Source organism: Podarcis melisellensis (genome assembly GCF_964234715.1).
Source record: "Podarcis melisellensis genome assembly, chromosome: 18".
NCBI classification, from domain to species: Eukaryota; Metazoa; Chordata; class Lepidosauria; order Squamata; family Lacertidae; genus Podarcis; species Podarcis melisellensis.
Genome location: NC_138536.1, coordinates 10,623,458 through 10,644,060, shown reverse-complemented (window position 1 = coordinate 10,644,060; position 20,603 = coordinate 10,623,458). Strand labels below are relative to the sequence as shown.

The 20,603-nt window shown below is 48.2% G+C and overlaps 2 protein-coding genes across 4 annotated transcripts in view; one reads left to right on the top strand and one right to left on the bottom strand.

Moving 5' to 3' along the window:
• The window catches only part of AP3D1 (adaptor related protein complex 3 subunit delta 1), a 50,719-nt gene extending 45,006 nt beyond the window's left edge, over nt 1-5,713 (top strand). For all 3 annotated transcript variants that reach the window (XM_081895399.1, XM_081895398.1, XM_081895397.1), the window contains 4 exons: nt 292-377; nt 1,121-1,242; nt 3,340-3,419; nt 3,571-5,713. In XM_081895399.1, the coding sequence (XP_081751525.1) occupies nt 292-377; nt 1,121-1,242; nt 3,340-3,419; nt 3,571-3,666 (384 nt within the window). In that variant the 3' untranslated portion in view covers nt 3,667-5,713. The remainder of the gene's footprint in view (nt 1-291; nt 378-1,120; nt 1,243-3,339; nt 3,420-3,570) is intronic.
• Nucleotides 5,714-6,312: 599 nt separating this feature from the next.
• On the bottom strand, nt 6,313-20,588 carry IZUMO4 (IZUMO family member 4). The gene is made up of 11 exons (XM_081895843.1): nt 20,216-20,588; nt 19,521-19,601; nt 18,443-18,514; nt 16,670-16,696; nt 14,367-14,442; nt 12,482-12,529; nt 10,120-10,134; nt 9,177-9,224; nt 8,503-8,520; nt 6,956-6,978; nt 6,313-6,489 (listed from the first exon to the last, which is right to left on the bottom strand). Exons 1-11 carry the CDS (start codon nt 20,571-20,573, stop codon nt 6,389-6,391), a joined length of 867 nt encoding a protein of 288 aa, XP_081751969.1. The 5' UTR covers nt 20,574-20,588; the 3' UTR covers nt 6,313-6,388.
• Nucleotides 20,589-20,603: the final 15 nt, after the last annotated feature.

The window sequence follows — 20,603 nt, the reverse complement described above, 5'->3', positions numbered from 1 at the left end:
AAGTAATAAATGGTGATTTTATATTAATATATTGGATGCGGCTTTATCCCATCCTTGGGACTCTTATGGGTAGAAGGGACTGAAAAGCCAGGTTTTTTCCCCAAAGCCTCGGACAGGAACAGCAAGGCGGGTGGCTGGAGTGAAAAATGGAGCATATGGGAGGGTCATTTGGGGGGCTTTTTCTGCCTCCTTCCCCGCTCCCCATTGAAGAGGCTGTTTCAGGGATGGGTTGAGCGGGGGGGGGGCTACTTCCTTTGCCCCCACTTCCCACCCTCTGTTGTTTTCTGGCAGGACGAGGAAGGCTCAACACACGAAAAGCTGGACTTCAAGTTGCATTTCAGCTGCGCCTCCTACCTTATCACGACGCCCTGTTACAGGTGAGCCCCTTCCAGCCCCCCCTCTCCTCTGTGTCTCAGGGAGAAGGGCAGACCACTGTCTCTACAAGGCTTCCTAAGTCGCCACGTCAATAGGAACGTAGCGCCTAAGCGGTATTCTTGAGTCTCTGGGAGTGGACAAATGAACTTCCACTGTTGGGTGCAGAGATCGACCTGACACGCTTCTCCCTTGCCCTGCTTTTATGAGAAAACGTTTGTAGAATTATAAATTGTGGAGTTGGAAGGGACCCCAACGGTCATCTAGTCCAACCCCCTGCAATGCAGGAATTTCAGCTCAAGCATCCATGACAGGTGGGCATCCAACCTCTGCTTAAAAATCACCATGGCAGGAGAGCCCACAGCCTCCCAAGTGAACCCTTTCCACTCTCACACAGCTCTCACCGTCAGAAACTTCTTCCTGATGCTTAAGCGGAATCTCCTTTCTCGTAACTAGAAGCCACGGGTTCGAGTCCTACCCTCCAGAGCAGAGGAAAACAAGCTTGTTTGTGAACCGTATCTCTTTGCAACGTCATTTGAATGTACTTTGATGCTTTTCCCCCCTTCTTTGTGTGTCGGTATGAGTGTGTGTTTTGCTCGCTAGGCCTGGTGGGCCCCGAGATCATAGTAAACATTAAAAAGCTTTTCTGGCCCACAGAAGTGGGCAAGCCAGAGATGGTGTCCCGGCCCACTCCTCTTCCCCCAGCTTCCCTTGCTGCTCAGTTCACCTTGATTTCTCCTCCCTCAAGTGATGCTTATGCCAAGCTGCTGGAGTCGGGGGACCTGCACGCCACATCCGTCAAAGTCGACAGCATCACCATGCCTTTCCACCACCTCCTGGCGAAAATCTGCTTTCACCATCACTTCTCAGGTGAGTTCCTGCTGCAGTAAGTTCCCCCTCCTCAAAAATCCCCCCCCCCAGGATAGACCGCCATAGTGGGGTTGGAGAGCTGAAAATAATGTCAATACAATGGTGCCTCGTAAGACGAAAAGAATCTGTTCCACGAGTCTCTTCGTCTTGCGGTTTTTTCGTCTTGCGAAGCAAGCCCATTAGCGGCTTAGCGCTATTAGCGGCTTAGCGGGCTTAGCGGATCAGCTGCTAAGCGGCTTAGCAGATCAGCTGTTAAGCGGCTTAGCGGATCAGCTGATAAGCGGCTTAGCGGCTTGGGAAAAAGGGGGGGAACCCCGCAGGAACTCGCAAGACATTTTTGTCTTACGAAGCAAGCCCATAGGAAATTCGTTTTGCGAAGCACCTCCAAAACGGAAAACTCTTTCGTCTAGCGGGTTTTCCGTCTTGCGAGGCATTCGTCTTGCGGGGCACCACTGTAGATTGGTTGCCAGATGTGATTCCCCCCCCCCAGCTGTTGGCATTTGTTTAGGGACAAATTTGAGGGTTTCCACCCCTGCTTAAGTCCTTATGGCTGGCAGGTAAGGGGGGTTGGGCTTTTGCTGCCTTTACCTGTCGTCTCTCTCTGCATCAGTTGTGATCAATCCAAGGAGACTCTCTGAGGAGGCTTCTCAACATGAGTCCCTTCTTTGGGCTCTGCTTCATCCCCCCAGGAGAGCTAACCAGTGCCTCTTGCTGATATGGGCAGAGGGAGTAAGCTCTTCTATAATAATAATAATAATAATAATAATAATAATAATAATAATAATAATAATAATAATAATTATTTATTATTTATACCCCACCCATCTGGCTGGGCCCCCCCAGCCACTCTAGGCGGCTTCCATAAAAACCAAAAATACAGTAAAATATCACACGTTAAAAACTTCCCTGAACAGGGCTGCCTTAAGATGTCTTCTGAATGTCAAGTAGTTGTTTATCGCTTTGACATCTGCTGGAAGGGCGTTCCACAGGGTGGGCGCCACTACCGAGAAGGCCCTCTGCCTGGTTCCCTGTAGCTTTGCTTCTCGCAATGAGGGAACCGCCAGAAGGCCCTCAGAGCTGGACCTCAGTGTCCGGGCAGAATGATGGGGGTGGAGACGCTCCTTCAGGTATACTGGACCGAGGCCGTTTAGGGCTTTAAAGGTCAGCACCAACACTTTGAATTGTGCTCGGAAACGTACTGGGAGCCAATGTAGGTCTTTCAAGACCGGTGTTATATGGTCTCGGCGGCCGCTCCCAGTCACCAGTCTAGCTGCCGCATTCTGGATTAATTGTAGTTTCCGAGTCACCTTCAAAGGTAGCCCCACGTAGAGTGCATTGCAGTAGTCCAAGCGGGAGATAACCAGAGCATGCACCACTCTGGCGAGACAGTCCGCAGGCAGATAGGGTCTCAGCCTACGTACCAGATGGAGCTGGTAAACAGCTGCCCTGGACACAGATTTAACCTGTGCCTCCATGGACAGCTGTGAGTCCAAAATGACTCCCTGGCTGCACACCTGGTCCTTCAGGGGCACAGTTACCCCATTCAGGACCAGGGAATCCTCCACACCTGCCCACCTCCTGTCCCCCAAAAACAGTACTTCTGTCTTGTCAGGATTCAACCTCAATCTGTTAGCCGCCATCCACCCTCCAACCGCCTCCAGACACTCACACAGGACCTTCACCGCCTTCACTGGTTCTGATTTAAAAGAGAGGTAGAGCTGGGTATCATCCGCATATTGATGAACACCCAGCCCAAACCCCCTGATGATCTCTCCCAGCGGCTGCATGTAAATGTTGAAGAGCATGGGGGAGAGGACAGAACCCTGAGGCACCCCACAAGTGAGAGCCCAGGGGTCTGAACACTCATCCCCCACCACCACTTTCTGAACACGGCCCAGGAGGAAGGAGCGGAACCACTGTAGGACAGTTCCCCCAGCTCCCAACCCCTCCAGACGGTCCCTTCTGAAGGATCTCCTCCTCCTTCTCCCCCTCCCCTCCTCCTCCTTCTTGTTCTCACTCCTGAAAGCTTAGCCTTGTTTTTGAGGCAGAGGACGAAGACGCCCCATCTTAAACGCCTTCTCTTTCCTTCCCCTTCAGTTGTCGAGCGAGTGGGGTCCTGCGCATCAATGTATAGCCGTTCTATCCAGGGCCATCACGTCTGTCTGTTAGTTAAAAAGGTAAGTGGGGGGCAGACACAGTGGGGTGATGATTGCATCCTAGGGGAGTCACTCCACCTCCTTTGATTGTGTTGGTTGGCCAAAATCTGTGTTCGCTTTCTGATCTCTCTCTTTCCGCACCCACAAATGAAAATCCGCTCTCTTTCCAAAGGGAGAGAACTCCGTCTCCGTCGATGCCAAGTGCAACGAACCGACCTTGCTGGGCAACCTGCTGTCTGAACTCAAGGAGACCTTGTCGAAGTGCTGAGTTGCTCCCGAGAAACTGGTGCGATCCGTTCTCCTCCCCCCGCCTCCCCCCGAGAGAGGAGTGTCGTGAGGCTCACACAGACTGAATCCGGCCGAGCGATAAATATTCCTCTCCCCTCCCCTCTCTCTCCCCATGCGCACGTACGGTCCTCCCCTACCTGCCCCTCCTGGGGGCGGGCATTTTCCCACTCCGCCCTGGGACGCGGGGCGTGTGGGTGGGTGTTGTTTTTCGGTTCTGGCGGTTTACACATCCCAAAGCTGTAGTCTTTTCTCTCCCCCCCCCCTTCCCTCACATTCCATTTTGAACTTTTCGACCAGCCGTGGTGGGGAACTTCTTCTGTACCCCAGAAGCGCTCTGCCATCGTTGACGCAGTCACCCAAGAGATCCTTGCCACAGTCGATGGCCCCATGAGGTGTGGTGCTGAGCGACCCAAGAAATCGCAGGCACCGCATCTCTTTAAATCAACTCCAATTTCACGGTTGCTCTTCTGGGTCTCCGCCCTCAATAGCGTGGTGGTCCACATCCAGGCTGACTGTACCTGTAATTAGTTTTGTTGTTGCTATTGTTGAGGTTTTTTTTTAAGCTGGCTTCCCTCCCACCATAAGACCGTTGTGTTTGCCTCCCCTCCTGCCTTCCGAGGACAGGATTCATTCCCGTTCTGCGAGATCGATCAACTCCCATTCCCGTGGGTCTTTGTGATGTCCACTTAGAGAGAGAGAGAGAGAGAGAGAGAGAGCAAAATCTCACATTCCTGAAGTTTTTATTTTGTTTAGAATGTAGCAAAAAGAAAACTGGAAATCCAAAGGTTCATTGTCTCTTGGTTTTGTGTGTGGATCCCCCCACCCCACTTTATTTTTGACATTTTTATTTGGCTTACCGTGTTAGGTTGACCCCTTTGGCTGCTGCACTGGCCATGGTCCTCCCACCATGACCCCAATTATCTCTTTTCGCCCCATATTCCACCTGCTCCCATAAACTGTGCCTTGGGCTTCTGAACTCCCAGATCAAGACTCAGCCGCGTGACATTGGTCCGAGAAACTGGCAGGCCGCACAGCTTGTGGGACGGCTTCCTTGTGTTTTTTGGAGATTCTTGGCTGGAAACAAGTCTTCTTCTCTCTGGTTTCGACAAACCTTCCCCCACGCGCCTGTCCCGTAAGACGGAAGTGAGCCGGCGACTTATTTATTTTGAAATCAGCTTGATCACTGTTGAGGAATATGGCACTTAGCAATTTTTTTACAAGAACCCACCTGTTTCGCAAAATATCATTTTTCAACCTCCCCCCCCCACCCCCAAATAAAGTATATTTTGTGGGATGCAGAGAGAGCACAGAAACAAGCATGAAAACCCCGGTCTCTGGCTTGCTCTTTGATGTGCTGCTTGTTTCAAGACACGGGTGACTCAGCCTCCCCCCCCCCCAATGATTTGGGGGTAGGTTTGGGTTTTCTAAAAATCCAAAATCACTTGCAAAATGCTTGCCGGCTTGGGGAAAGAGGGGTGCGTTGTGCTCTGGCAGAACTTGATTTATCAGATGGATCCAGGTCTCCCCTTTCCCACATTATCTTCGGGGCCCATGTTGCTTGATAAAAGTATTAAAAAATTGTTTGGGTAGGGAGAAGCTCCTGGTCAACCTTCCGTGGCTTAGTCCAGATTTTTGCGTACGCGTTGAGAAGGAGACTGCACGGCGTCTTTTAAATTTGTCTTAAAAGGGACAAAGGTTCCTTGGAATTAGTGGATTAAAAAAAAGTATATATATATATCTATATATGTGTACATATATTCCTGGATGAAAAAAAAAACCCTCACTTTAGCATGTAGATTATGTTCTCTTGCAGAAACCTTTTGGTGATTCTAGAACCTTTAAAAAACTGTATGATGTATTATGTTTTTCTTTGGGGAAGGGGAGAAGAAAATCAAACTTATTTGCTATCGACATTCCCCCCCCTTCCCCTGAAATCCCCAAAAGAGAAAAACGCCACAAAGCTGCTGTACCAATTTTTGTGTGTGCGTGTGTGTATGTTGAGATGATCCAATAAAATTACAAAACCAGCTGACTCTTGAAAGGTCTTTCATCTTTCCTCCCGCTTTGAAAAAGCTTCGGTTTTGGTTAAAGGTAAAGGGACCCCTGACCATTAGGTCCAGTCGTGACCAACTCTGGGGTTGCGGAGCTCATCTCACTTTATTGGCCGAGGGAGCTGGCGTACAGCTTCCGGGTCATGTGGCCAGCAGGACTAAGCCGCTTCTGGCAAACCAGAACAGCGCACGGAAATGCTGTTTACCTTCCCGCCGGAGTGGTACCTATTTATCTACTTGCACTTTGACATGCTTTCGAATTGCTAGGTTGGCATGAGCAGGGACTGAGCTTACCCTGTCGCGGGGATTCGAACCGCTGACCTTCTGATCGGCAAGTCCTAGGCTCAGTGGTTTAACACACAGCACCACCCCTGTTGGTTTTGGTTACTTACCCATTAATTCACCGTTTCGTTTTTTCTTGAGCCATCAAACCCCTTTTCCAGTTGATCCCATTTCCCCTTTCAAAAGACCCAGGCCATTTCATATGTAGTTGGGAGGGATCTACCAGGTTCCTGGCTGTGTGTAAAACCAATGAGACCATCTTTCTGATACAACCAAGCTCGACAGCAGCAAACTGCAGGGGTCTCTCTATCCATAATTTTATTACATCAAAGTGGGCTCTCCATAGAACATTGCGGAAAGGAAAAGAATTCAGCAGATCGGGGCGAGGAGCTGGAGAACGGGGGTCTCTCCCTCAAGCTCCTTCAGCGCCATCAAGTTGAGCCAGTTTTTCGAGAGGGTGCTTTCTATACCTAGGGGACACAAAGCAGGCATTAGAGACCCCCCTTGTAGCTGCTGTCCCTAAAAACAGCATGCAGCGCCCTTCTGACTCCACCTTTCCATCTCTGTGACATGGTGGCATAACAGATTAGGAACCTATGGCCTCCCCAGATATTGGAGGACCATTCCTGATTTTTGGGCTCGCTGGATGGTGGCTGTTTGCCAGGATTCGGCAGCCACAGAGGTTCGTACGTCCCTTCTTGAAGAGGCGCAATCCCTCGAAAGAATGCCTCTTTAAGATGGAACCATTACTCCCATCTCACACGTGGTCTGGGAGGACAGGAGGTGAGAGTCCAGCAAGAGATGGGCCAGATACGTATCTCCCTTCTTGATCTAAGAAGAGGTCTTCCTTGCTAATGGAAGAGAATGCCTCTATTTCACATCAGCCCATAAGTCGTGAAGCCCTGCAGCACCCAAGTCAAAGTTTTGGAAACTTACTCGTAAAGTTCAGGTTCTCTGGTCTGCGGAAACAGGAAGACACAGAGTTAAGTTCAACGCTATGTGCCGATTGTATACATGTGTCGATAAAAAACATAACTGCTAAAGATGCCACTGTCTCCCCTGGCCTTTATTTCAAGGAGGCCAAACCCTGAGTTAGTGCCCAGAACCCCTAGAGTCTCTCAGCACTTGGAGATTTGGGTGTGTGCAACACTGGTGTCAGAAGTGGGATTCTACTGACCTCCTTTCCAGGGGAACTGAGCCCTGGGTAGATGCAGGAACCCCTGGAGTCTCTCGCTGCTCAAGAGATTGGAGTGGCGTGTAACAATATTTATCATAGTTTCAAAGTGTGATTGTTTTAAGCTGTTTTTATATATGTTCACAGTCATTGCATTGCGAATCACTTCCAGGTGGAGCTTAAGAACATTACATGGCCTATCTAGTCCAGCACCCTCTTCTTGCAGTGGCCAACCAGATGCCTTTGGGAAACCCAAAGGCGTGATTCGAACACAAGAGCCCTCTCTTCTCTTGTGTTTTCCAGCAGTTGTTATTCGAAGTATTACTGCCTCCAGTCGTGGCGGGCAGAGCATAGCCTTCTTGGCTAGCAGCCATCGTTGGCCATGAATTTGTTTAATCCTCTTTTAAAGCCATCCATGTCAATATCCACCTCTGTCTCCAGTGGCGGTGAGTTCCACAGTTTAACACTGCCGTGTGACAAAATACTTCCTTTCGTCAGTCCTAAATCCTCCAACCTTTGTCAGATATCCAAAAGTTCAAGTGTTCTGAGAGGCAGAGAAAAACTTCCCTCTATCTGCTTTCTCCAAACTATGCGTGAACTTCTCTCACGTAACCCCTTTCTGCACTACGTAAAGGTAAAGGGACCCCTGACCATTAGGTCCAGTCATGGCCGACTCTGGGGCTCATCTCTCTTTACTAGCCGAGGGAGCTGGCGTACAGCTTCCGGGTCATGTGGCCAGCATGACTAAGCTGCTTCTGGTGAACCAGAGCAGCGCACGGAAACGCCATTTACCTTCCCGCCGGAGCGGTACCTATTTATCTACTTGCACTGAGGTGCTTTCGAACTGCTAGGTGGGCAGGAGCAGGGACCGAACAACAGGAGCTCACCCCGTCGCGGGGATTCGAACCGCCGACCTTCTGATCAGCAAGTCCTAGGCTCTGTGGTTTAACCCACAACGCCACCCGCGGTGCCTTTCTGCATTAAAAAGCCCCAAATGCTGCAACCTTTCTCCATCCCCTCGATCCTTCGGGTTGCCCCTTTTCTGAACTTTACCCTGTTCAACAATCTGCTTTTCAAGGAGAGGTGACCAGAACGGAACAGGGCATTCAAAACTTGGCCACACCATAGATTTGCAGCATTATGGCATTAGGATAAGGGCGCTGGGAATTGTCGCTTTGCAGGGGCAAACTACAGCTGTCTCTGGGGGAAGCCATTTTTGAAAATGTCATGTGCGTGCGCAGCCACAAACACAACAACAACTTTTGGATCAGCAACTCCGGTCCATCTTTCCTCCAGGCCGGTTGTTTACCTTGTAGATGTGCAGTGGCTGAAAGATAAAGTGGGGGGGGGGGAGAGAAATACAGAATTGTACAGTTGGAAGAGACCCCCACTGCAATGCTCTAAAAATGTTCTTGGTGGTTTCTTAAAACACATTGATGCTGTGGGTCCCAATTCCTTTCCTTCCCCTTGTATCTGCCTCCCTCTTGTGGACCCTGTTGATGCTGTAAGCCGCCCAGAGCGGCTAGGGAAACCCAGCCAGATAGGCGGGGTATAAATAATAATAAAAAACATTATTATTCCAGGTTTACACCTGCTTAGCTGCTGCAATGCTGCATCAGCAGGAATCGATAGGCGTTGAAAGGCACCTCAAAGGGTCACTGAACACAGGATGCAACATAAAATCCCAGAGTAAAATCCTGAAAAGCACAACATCCCTGACAGGATGGCCGTCCTGTCTTCCCTTCAGCTCTGGCGCCGCTTCCTGGGACGAACAATTAATCCCAGAAAGGGGCCACTCCTTTCTAGGAATGAGTCCCTGCTATATTGTCTCGGCAGCTATTCGTTAATTTAATCTATAAGCCTCCCCTCTCTCCCACAAACTGATTCTCCCGGCCGCTGTTTCCCCACCCGCAACTGTTGCCCTACATTTTGTGGGGGAGTACCTCAGTTTTTCCAGTGGCTTTCAAGGAAATGGGCGCCTACCTAAATCCCGGGAGTTGCTTCAGTGCCATCGACCACTCGCCTGGGTTCCTGTGAAGACAGCAGCCAGGTGTTAAAAAATCACCCAGAAAAGAGTTCCCAGCTAATAAAAAAACACACACTGAAATTTTGGATTATTTGAGGGGGGGGGGTGGAATATTGTAACCAAATGAAATCACAAGCAGGATTTGAAATTTGAGCAACGGGAAGAAAACGATAATGGATGAAATGGAGGAATCTGTCTTGGATGAAATGTGTGATGTTATATTTGTGAAAGGGATTGGTATGAAAAACAGCATGGAAGAAAAGGCGGAAAGTCAAATCAAAAGAGAAGTTAGAAAATTGAAATTAATTGGTTAAAGTTTTGAAAAATTAATTAAAAAATCTTAAGTTAAAGAAAGAGATCCTATTAAAATCATTTCTGAGGATCTTAACACGCATGCACACACAAACGTCATATTCTGCATACATACACACAAACAAAGACACACACATGACAATGTGGGTCATCTCGTCCAACCCTCTGCAATGCAGGAATCTTTTGCCCAGTGTGGGACTTGAACTCACAACCTTGAGATTAAGAATCTCGTCTTCTGCCCACTGAGCTACCCCAGCTCATCTTGCCCCTCCGGCTGGGTCTCCCATATGTGGATTCAGCTGCTCAATGTTTCAGTTTTGGCAGCCAGGATAAAAGTGGTGTGTTGTTTGGTTTTTTCCACCTCGGGGGGCCAACCCAGAGCCCCCCAGCTGGTGATTTTGGGAAACTGCTGCCCCTCTGCTGTCCATCAGGGGGACTCCTGCCACTGCCCTTCTCGCAAGAGTGTCGCACGGGGCGCAGCCAAGGGGGCCTTGCAGAAAAGGGCAAACTCTTCCATTTCCCGCGCTTAATTTTTCGTCGCTGCGGAAAACTTTGCTCCAAAACACGCGTGGAAAACGCCCAACTTACGTTGTCAAACTGTATCTGTGAGAGAGAGAGGAAGAGAAAAAAAAAACAGGATATAACAGGATTACGGTATTTATTTCTTTATATTTCTTCAACCAAATTCTTATATTGCTGGGTTGTAAGTGGTGTGCCAGAAATGTTAAATTTTACTGGTAGAAACAGTTTTAAAAACAGCTAAAAGCATTTGAAAGGTAATTAAAATGAGCGACAGCACTAAAAGGAGATCAAAACACATCAATGTTTATGGTGCAACCCAGCCAGATGAATGGGATAATAATAATAATAATAATAATAAGAAGAAGAAGAAGAAGAAGAAGAAGAAGAAGAAGAAGAAGAAGAAGAAGAAGATGATGATGATGTCGGGATACTCCTCCCTAAACAAATATGTTTTAAGTAGGCACCGCAAAGAGTACCGCAGAAGTTCCTGCCCGATATCAAGTGGCAGTGAGTTCCAAAGTCTTGGTGCTGCCACCTAATAGGAATCCTGTAGAGCCCCCACCAGCCAGTTCTTTCTAAAGGGGAGCAGGACTGCTGTGTTCTGCTTCCCCCAAACTGCCTGGGGCTTGTCGCCTGTGTGTGGACGTGGCATTGTTGACCTCTGCAATGTGAAAGTCCGAAGGGCCAAGGTGGGGCCCTGTGGCCCTCATTATATTGCAGGGACTGCAACTTCCAGGAGCCCCAACAGGCAGCCCACATGGCCGGGAGCTGGGAATGGCAGGATTTGGAGCTCTGCAAAAATGAGAGTGCCATTGATCCTTGATCTAAGGGAAGAGGCATTTCCTTCCTTCCTTCCTTCCTTCCTTCCTTCCTTCCTTCCTTCCTTCCTTCCTTAATTTTGTTTTTATTAAATTCAATAAAGCAGAGACTGCAGCACAAAGCAACACACAGTAACAAGAGCAGTTCCAAAGTGGTTCAAAAAACCCCAACCACAATGTCTTGATTAAAACCTGAGACATTCCAAAAGTTTTTCAACCGCCTGCCTGTATTCTATGAAGCAGGTGTCAGCCAAATGTCATTTTACATGGTCTTAAAACATTGGCAGGTTCTCCACAGACAGGTTTGTGAGGCTGGTGGGAGAGCTTTATTTTCTTCCCCCCCCCTTACATATAAAAAGAAGGGAGACCAGGTTTTATTTTCCTTTATAACCCCATTTGCAACTCTTCCAAGCCCAGTTCGTCGTTCCGAACTAATGTTATTCAACCACATCTCAAGAAGTCGCAACACCGGGGCTTTCCAGGGATCTGCCATCACTAGGTGTGCAGCTACCAGTAGAAAAAGAATTAAATCTTTGTGCTGGGTGGTGGGGTCAGAATCTGGGTTTTGTGAAAGCAGGGCTAAGGCTGGGCTTGGCAAGGGCTTGTTTAATAATTTCGGAGAGAAAACCAAAGAGCTGGGTCCAAAATACCGTATTTTTTGCTCTATAAGACTCACTATTTCCCTCCTAAAAAGTAAGGGGAAATGTGTGTGCGTCTTATGGAGCGAGTGCAGGCTGCGCAGCTATCACAAACAGCAAGAGGGATCGCTGCGCAGCAATCCCTCTTGCTGTTCTTGTTAAGTTGTGGGCGAACATATCAGACGACACAGCGATTCTTCAAACAGCTCTTGTTTATTCAGAGGCCAGAACAGAACTGAAGAACTCAGTCAGCCTGCTTATATAGAGCTCCAGTACAACGTTACTGTAGCAACTTTCTAAAACTATCCAATCACTGAACGCCACTTTCGATCCTTCATTTGCATAACTATCTACAGTATCCCCCTGCTGGCCCCAGGTGAGAACTTCAGTACATAACAGTTCTGGCTCCTGGGATTCAGAATATTTTTTTTCTTGTTTTCCTCCTCCAAAAACTAGGTGCGTCTTATGGTCTGGTGCGTCTTATAGAGCGAAAAATATACGATTTTGCATTCCCAGCAAGCATGAAGATAACTTCCAAGGGGCATTCTCCTTCCTCTGGAAGGAATGTATCTTGCAAATAGAGGCCTTCCGCCAATGATCTATGGAGGGATGCAAATTCCCCCTGCCCCTGCTGAAAGGAGGGGCATTCCCCGTTCCCAGGAGGAAGCGCCTGTCCTGAGCAGAAGCATTCTTCCATCGCTGGCATGCACTAGAGAATGCATCTTCTTAGACCATGGCAAACCTGTGACCCATCCGATGTTGCTGCCTTCAATTCCCATTGGCCCCAAGCCAGGGATGAGTCCAACAACTTGGGGAGGGTCCCAGGTGGCCCCTCTCCCCGTCTCGCTTCGTTCAGCCTGTCTCCAGAAACACAGGGACTAGAAACTTCACCAGGGACCGCTTGCTCCCCTTTCTTGCCTCCCAAATGCCTGCCCACCACCGCTAACCCTGTACAGCCCCTGGAGAACTCACATGTACTCGTAGAGTCCCTTCAAGGCGTCTTCCCAGTCTTCAGAGGACCTGGGGGGCGGAAACAGGGGACAGAAACTCGGGGTCAGAATGTGGGGTTGTGGCTGGAGAGATGGAAGCCACTTGCCCTAATAAACCAGTCTCCCCTGTTTTTTAATACGATTATTAGTTTATATTATTTATTTTAATTTTAATTTTTTACCAACAACCAAACACAAACAGTGAAACCCCCCAGGCAGCTGATACATTGGGTATACATAATCAATAACAACATATTCAAATCAACCATATGTACAATTTTATATACATTAACACACCTCCATCAACAAGGTTTATTTAACTTTTAACATTTTAATTGCCCCAAATTGTTCAAACTTATCCAAATAATTCAATATCTTCTCAAACCAATCCTCCTCTTTCTCACTGACCTCAAACCCTTTCATTCTGTGTATCTTCACAGTTAGATAGTCTAAAATTATAATATTCTTCAGTTTTTTCCTTCATTGGTTCACCCCTAGCTCTTCTGGATTTTTTCCAATTACTCGCTATAACCTGTCTGGCTACAGTTACCTTGCCCTTGTTTTGTGTTATGAAACAAACAGAAAAAGAGGGAAAGGTACCCCCATCGTCTCCACTTTCAATACATCGTCTTTTTTTTGCAGTTTTTAATGGAAGATCAAACTAAGATCATGGCCACTGGGCCCATCACCTCCTGGCAAACAGAACGGGGAGAAATGGAGGCAGTGAGAGATTTTACTTTCTTGGGCTCCGTGATCACTGCAGATGGTGACAGCAGCCACGAAATTAAAAGACGCCTGCTTCTTGGGAGAAAAGCAATGACAAACCTAGACAGCATCTTAAAAAGCAGAGACACCACCTTGCCAACAAAGGTCATTATAGTTAAAGGTATGGTTTTCCCAGTAGTGATGTATGGAAGTGAGAGCTGGACCATAAAGAAGGCTGACCATAAGAGAGCTGGACCATAAGGAAGCCGAAAAATTGATGCTTTTGAATTCTGTTGCTGGAGGAGACTCTTGAGAGTCCCATGGACTGCAAGAAGATCAAACCTCTCCATTCTGAAGGAAGCCAGCCCTGAGTGCTCACTGGAAGGACAGATCCTGAAGCTGAGGCTCCAAGACTTTGGCCACCTCATGAGAAGAGAAGACTCCCTGGGAAAGACCCTGATGTTGGGAAAGATGGAGGGCACAAGGAGAAGGGGTTGACAGAGGACGAGATGGTTGGACAGTGTTCTAACTGCTGGAAGTGTAAAAAAGCAAATTGGGTCCCCCCCCATATGTAGGTGCTGAACTTGTAAGAAAGCTGAGGGTATTTTGGGATAGGATATATGATGAGATAAAAATGATGCTCAAAGTGATTATATAAAAAAAAAAGTGAAGCTTTGCTCTTAGGGATTATAGGGACAGAAGTTTCAAAAAAGATGATTAAGCTGTTTATGTAAGTAAAGAGAGCAGCTAGGATTTCTTAATGCACAAAAAATGGAAGGAAAAAGCTCCCGGCAAAGAAGAATGGATAAGGAAATCAGTTTTGTTGAATTAATCAAACTCAATTGTTCTAATTGGATTTTGAATAAATGTGCAATTTAATTGTTACTGATTTAGAGTTTCATTGTGTTGTTATCTTCCTTGCAAACTGCTATTCTGAATACGCCTTTCCCCCCTGGGAATGAGTTAGTGGAACCAATGGGGATGTACTCCCCACACTCCTGCAAAAAAAATAACGTTTGGGAACCACTGGCTTAGATTTCACACAGTGGAGAATAATTGCAGGAAAAGGCCTGGAAGCTTTTCTGCTATGGGAATCAGCCTCCCCCAAATGCCATTTGTAATTGTATTTTTTCTAACGTGGGAATGAGAGAAAGAATTCTTACTCGCAATTATATCCAAAGCAAGCTGGCTTGGTGGTGTTGCACGTCACGCAAGAAACGGCTTCGTATTGCTTTATTCCTGTAAAACAAAAACAGAAAAACAGAAGACATCAAATACGGCAGCCAGATCGGTGACTGGAAGCGGCGGCTGGGACCATATAACACCAGTCCTGAAAGACCAGGCATAGGCAAACTCGGCCCTCCAGATGTTTTGGGACTACAACTCCCATCATCCCTAGCTAACAGGACCAGTGGTCAGGGATGATGGGAGTTGTCATCCCAAAACATCTGGAGGGCTGAGTTTTGCCTATGCCCGTGAAAGACCTACATTGGCTCCCAGTGGTGCTGACCTTTAAAGCTCTAAATGGTTTCGGCCCAGTAGACGAAGGAGCGTCTCCACCCCCATCACTCAGCCCAGACACTGAGGTCCAGCTCCGAGGGCCTTCTGGTGGTTCCCTCACTGTGAGAAGTGAGATTATGGAGAACCAGGCAGAGGGCCTTCTTGGTGGTGGCACCCTCCCTGTGGAATGTCCTTCCATCAGATGTCAAGGAGATAAGCAACTATACAATTTTAGGGGACATCTGAAGGCAGCCCTGTATCGGGAAGTTTTTAATGCTTGATGTTTTATTGGGTTTTTATGTGTGTTGGAAGCTGCCCAGAGTGGCTGGGAAAACCCATCCCAATTGGTGTTGCATGGTCCCAGCGGCCCCTCCCCGTGTCCAGTCTGGCAGCCGCATTCTGGATCAGTTGTAATAAAGCACTAGAACCGGCCATGCGGATGTATTTGACATCCTCCCGCAAGCCCTCCTTTGGGCAGGTAGATCAGGACAGGAGCCCGACAGCAGGTGGCGCCAGAGCCAATGGCAAGCTCTGTTTGGTTTCATCCCTCTTCTCCTCCTCCCTCCCTGTTGTTCTAGGAGGGCAACACTGAGACCAGAGGAGGAAGATGGGAGGCAGGTGGAGAGAGAAAGATGGGAGGCAGGTGGCCGGCTGGCTGAGGCTGGTGGCGCAGCATCTTCCAGTGCCACGCATGGACCCATTTCCTCTGCATCGGAGATTAAAACACCAGAGCATCATTTGCAATGCAAAGTCCAAACCCATGTTTTGAAGAGTGGGGCACTTTTTTTTCAGCTAAGGGGCCGCCTTCCTTTGCAGGCCATCACCCAGGGGCCACTAGCCTTTAGTTTTAACCAATGCCTAATCGTGATTCGGGGACGTGGGTGGCGCTGTGGGTTAAACCACAGAGCCTAGGACTTGCCGATCAGAAGGTCGGTGGTTCGAATCCCCGCGACGGGGTGAGCTCCCGTTGCTCTGTCCCTGCTCCTGCCAACCTAGCAGTTCGAAAGCACGTCAAAGTGCAAGTAGATAAATAGGTACTACTCTGGTGGGAAGGTAAACGGCATTTCCATGCACTGCTCTGGTTCATCAGAAGCAGCTTTGTCATGCTGGTCACATGACCCGGAAGCTGTACGCCGGCTCTCTCGGCCAATAAAGCGAGTTGAGCGCCGCAACCCCAGAGTCGGTCACGACTGGACCTAATGGTCAGGGGTCCCTTTACCTTTAATCGCCAATCGAGCCCTTATGCTCGCCACCAAACTACTCACATACCCAACCAAACCTTCAATTTCAACGCAACCATATCCAACCAGATGTCATTTCCCAATGAGGAGAGATACACCCCATCATCCCAATAAGGGGTCACAGCTTTGAAGGGAATATTTGGGTGTGAAATCACAAAGCCACCCAATTCAAGAACCCTCTTAACCACCGTTTAGGTTATTGGCATAATTTTGGCCACAACTTTATTGATTACTGATAGTAGTTTGTCTAGGCATTGGTTCCCAACTAGCTGCACCTGACCTCAGAAGGGAAGCACTGACTCCATATGGTCAGTACAGGTAAACATCGTGGGGGAGCAAAGAACCAGGATGAGACTCAACCTCACCCCAAATGCTCCCAGGGATTCTTGCGTGGCCCTAGCCCTCGAAAGGGGTCGACAAAAGCATGGAGAATCCCTGGATTCCTTTAACGGAATACCTTTGCGCATTGTAGGGGCAGGTGTGACAGCCTCTCCTCCGCTCCATATTGAACCAATGCCAAACTGCCACACGAACACCCGCACTCGTCGCCAAACCACTCGTACCTGCAACTAACCCTTCAATCATGGATGTTGGCAAACCCACAGGCTCACGTCTTGACCCCACAAAAGTGAGAGGGTCTCGACACACGTTCCTCTCTCTCCATTCAGGCACACAAAAGGCACTGCCGTGATTCAGGATGGCACCTTCCCACAAAACCCACTTACCACAATGGCGTTCACACTTCACTCTACCTAAGGAAAGGCGAGAGAGAGAGAAAGTGAGTCAGTTTTTAGGCAGCAGGGTTCCTGCCCATTAGGGGAAATAGGAAACCTCGAACATAAATTTTTTAGATGTCCTTTTTATGTTGAGATTCGTAGAGACACCATTGATCCTTTGCTGAAGAGGCTCGCCGATCTTTCAGACAAGTCTAAACTCAATTCTCTCCTCTTAGGCAAAGATCACAAGACGACCTGGCTGGTAGCCAGATTCTGCGCCCAGATTTGTAGGCACAGATCATCCTCTAGAATAAAATAGCTTACTAGGGAAATGCTGAAGTCGCCCTTTGGGGCGCCTCAGGGTCAATTTTTATGGTAGCCCAAATCTCAGTTGTACGGGTGTATGTATATATCTCAGTTTTAACTCATGAGCTATTGCTGCAATCTGCTCCGATTGTATATTTTATCTTTATGAACGCTGTTTTTATTGTGTTATGTTATGTGAGCTGGTCTTTGATTGTAATAAATTATCTATCTATCTATCTATTTATCTATCTATCACTGGCTGCCATATTAGAAGAGGGATTCCCAAAAGCTGAACTTTTCGATGAGACATTCCCGCACTTCCATCGGCTGCCTGTTCAAGGTGGCATCCCTCTTTGTTTTGCCAATTCACTTGCTATTACTCTTCAAAAATTTTAACAATCAATTATCAAATTGATTCTAATTTAATACAAATTTACATGCCAACTCCCCCGGCCTTGATGTTTCCCTACCCAGCCTTATTTGCTGCTCAATATTACATGCTTTTCCAAAGTAATAATAATAAATAATAATAAATTTTATTTATACCCCGCCCTCCCTGGCCAGAGCCGGGCTCAGGGCGGCTAACACCAGTAAAATTACAGTAAAAACATAATAGGGGGGGGACACAATTTAAAATACAGGTTGAAATGCCATTTAAAATGCAGCCTCATTTTAAAAGTAGCCGATAGATCAAGACCATAAGGGGAGGGAAAAATAAGGGTCAGAGTGAGTCCAAACCAAAGGCCAGGCGGAACAGTTCTGTCTTGCAGGCCCTGCGGAAAGATGTCAAATCCCGCAGGGCCCTGGTCTCTTGCGACAGAGCATTCCACCAGGTCGGGGCCAGTACTGAAAAGGCCCTGGCCCTGATTGAGACCAATCTTGCAACTTGGGACCTCCCAAATGTTGTCATTTGTGGACCTTAAGGTTCTCTGCGGGGCGTACCAGGAGAGGCGGTCCTGTAGGTACGAGGGTCCTAGGCCGTGCAGGGCTTTAAAGGTCAAAAGCAGCACCTTAAATCTGACCCTGTACTCCACCGGGCGCCAGTGCAGCTTGAAAAGCACTGGGTGAATCTGCTCCCATGGCAGAGACCCCGTGAGGAGCCTCGCTGCAGCATTCTGTACCCACTGGAGTTTCTGGGACAGCTTCAAGGGCAGCCCCGCATAGAGCGAATTACGGTAGTCAAGCCAGGAGGTGACCGTCGCATGGATCACTGTGGCCAGGTCGGGGCGGGAAAGGTAAGGGACCAACTGCTTAATACGGTACCAACTGATTTCAAAAATAAAATTAACACGCTTTAGCATTTTATCCAGAGGCGATGCATTCCCGTTACCCACCATTTTGAAAGAGGCATTCCCACAAGTCCTGCGTGAAAGAGCCACCCTGCGTTCTTAACATGCCTCTTCTTAACTAAGCCCTGCTCCCAAACACAGGTATGTATAATCCAGGAAACAAACGACGGAAGGAGGGAACACTCACTTTCGATGATGGCATTCCGTAGCAATTTGACTTGTTCCTCGAAAATGGAACGCAGGATTTCCGGAAGGACACCTTTGGGGGGGGGTGAGGAGAGAGAGTTAATAATAAATGTTGGAAATGTAAGGAAAAAGAGGGAACATTTTATCACATGTGGTGGGAAAGTAAACTGGTGAAATGCTTCTGGGAGATGATATATAACGAGATGAAAAAAATGTTGAAATATACATTTATAAAGAAACCAGAAGCATTTCTCTTGGGTGTTGTTGGAAATGATATAAATAGAAAGGAATGTAAGCTTTTTCTATATGCAGTAACAGCAGCAAGAATATTATTGGCACAAAAACGGAAGCAAGAAGAATGGAGGATGAAATTAATGGACTATGCGGAACTTGACAAACTAACAGGAAGGATCCGAAACCAGTGGGACCAGAAATTTACCGAGGACTGGAGTAGATTTACGGATTATTTGAAAAGTATTTGTGATGATCAGACGACGTTTGTAGGTCTACAAAAAGTTCTGTGAGGAATAATATTAGAAATATTGTAAAAATGGAAAAGGAAAGATGATATGTTAAGAGATGTAAAGGCAATATTATGTTAGGAAATGCATAAGAAGTGATTAAGATGGAGGATTATCAGAGGTGCTGATGGAAGTCTAATAAGATTGTATTTGTGATAAACTGTGTGGTATGTTTTGTAATTTTGTATGATAAAAACCAATAAAAACATTTCTAAAAAAGAGAGAGAGAGAGAGAGAGAGAGAGAGAGAGAGAGAGAGAGAGAGAAGGAGAGAGGCCCGACAGCACGTGTGTGTTGGTAGAGCATGAATCTTAATCTCAGGGTTGTGAATTCGAGCCCCACATGGGGCAAAAGATTTGTGCAGTGTAGGGGGTTGGACTAGATGCCTCTGGGGGTCCCTTCCGACTCTACAATTCTGTGATTAGGAACATCTGCAAACTTTTGCAGAGGAATCGCAGCCTCGGGCGGTTCTAGTTGCCAGAAATGGTCATCCTCATCCAGGCAAACAGATAGAGGCAGGCCCTTTCGATATATCTATATTTATATTTACAGTATTTACCTGGCTTGTAAGTATTGCCTTTGAAGAGGGTGTCCAGTTTCCCATAGACGACTGTAGCTATTGCCTGGAGTTTCTCCATCGCTGTGCAAGATGGGGAGAGAAGGGGAAAGGACACGATGTGGGGAGAGAGCATACAAAAAATTATAAGCCCCCCCCCCCGGAAGCCGCAGTCCACATGGACCTTAAATGCAAGGCTGCGCTCCTAACGGGTCAAGCATTTTGGCAAAGGGACATTTTGATTTTTTAAAAAAAGAATAACCTGGTTTTTAGTCACACCTTGTGGAAGGGAGTTCCACAGGTGAACCCAGTGCAGGAAAGCCTCGTCTTCCTTCATCTAGGTGGGAGGTGGGGGAAAACCTATTTGCATAGCTTGAGGGCCACATTTCTTTCGAGCTGGGCTTCCCAGGGCAACATCCCAGGGGCAACAGGGGGCGGTGCAAGGGATGTAAGAAGGCAGCAGACCCAGCTGGTCCAATGAGGGTGCGTGGCCTGGGCCTGCGGAGATTTCCAGGGGCCAGGTGGAGAGGTCTCGAGGGCCACATTGGCACACAAGCCTGAATTTCCCCATCTTTGACAGGGGGCCCGTCCATGGGGAGAGAGGTGGTGTTAATGCTTAAGGGGTGCTATGACCCGAGGGCCACATTGTGAGGTTTGGAGGGCCACATCCGGCACCCTGGGTCTGCGAGGCGACTCACGGATCTCTGCCGGGACCCCCAGGTTCAGTTCCGCCAGGGTGTCCTGGGCCCAGCCCCGCAGCCTCCGCCCGGCAGCCGGGACGTCCCCCAGCCCCCAGGACTTGCGGCTCAAGTGGGGGGCGTAGGAAGCGAAGCGGAGGGCGAAATTGGGGTCGCACTGCAGGCAGAGCCAGGAGGGGCCGGGCCCCAGGATCAGAACCGCCACCAAGGCCAGGCATGGGGTCCGCCAACCCATCTCCCATTCCTGGCATCTCCAGGGCATCAGACAATGGGGCATTCTGGCTTCCAGAGAACGTTCCGGAACAGCCCCGGTGGTTCTAGATCGTTCCGGAGCGCGTTCCGGTTCTCCTGAGGGCATCGTTGCCAACTCTCCCCTCTCCCTGCTCCT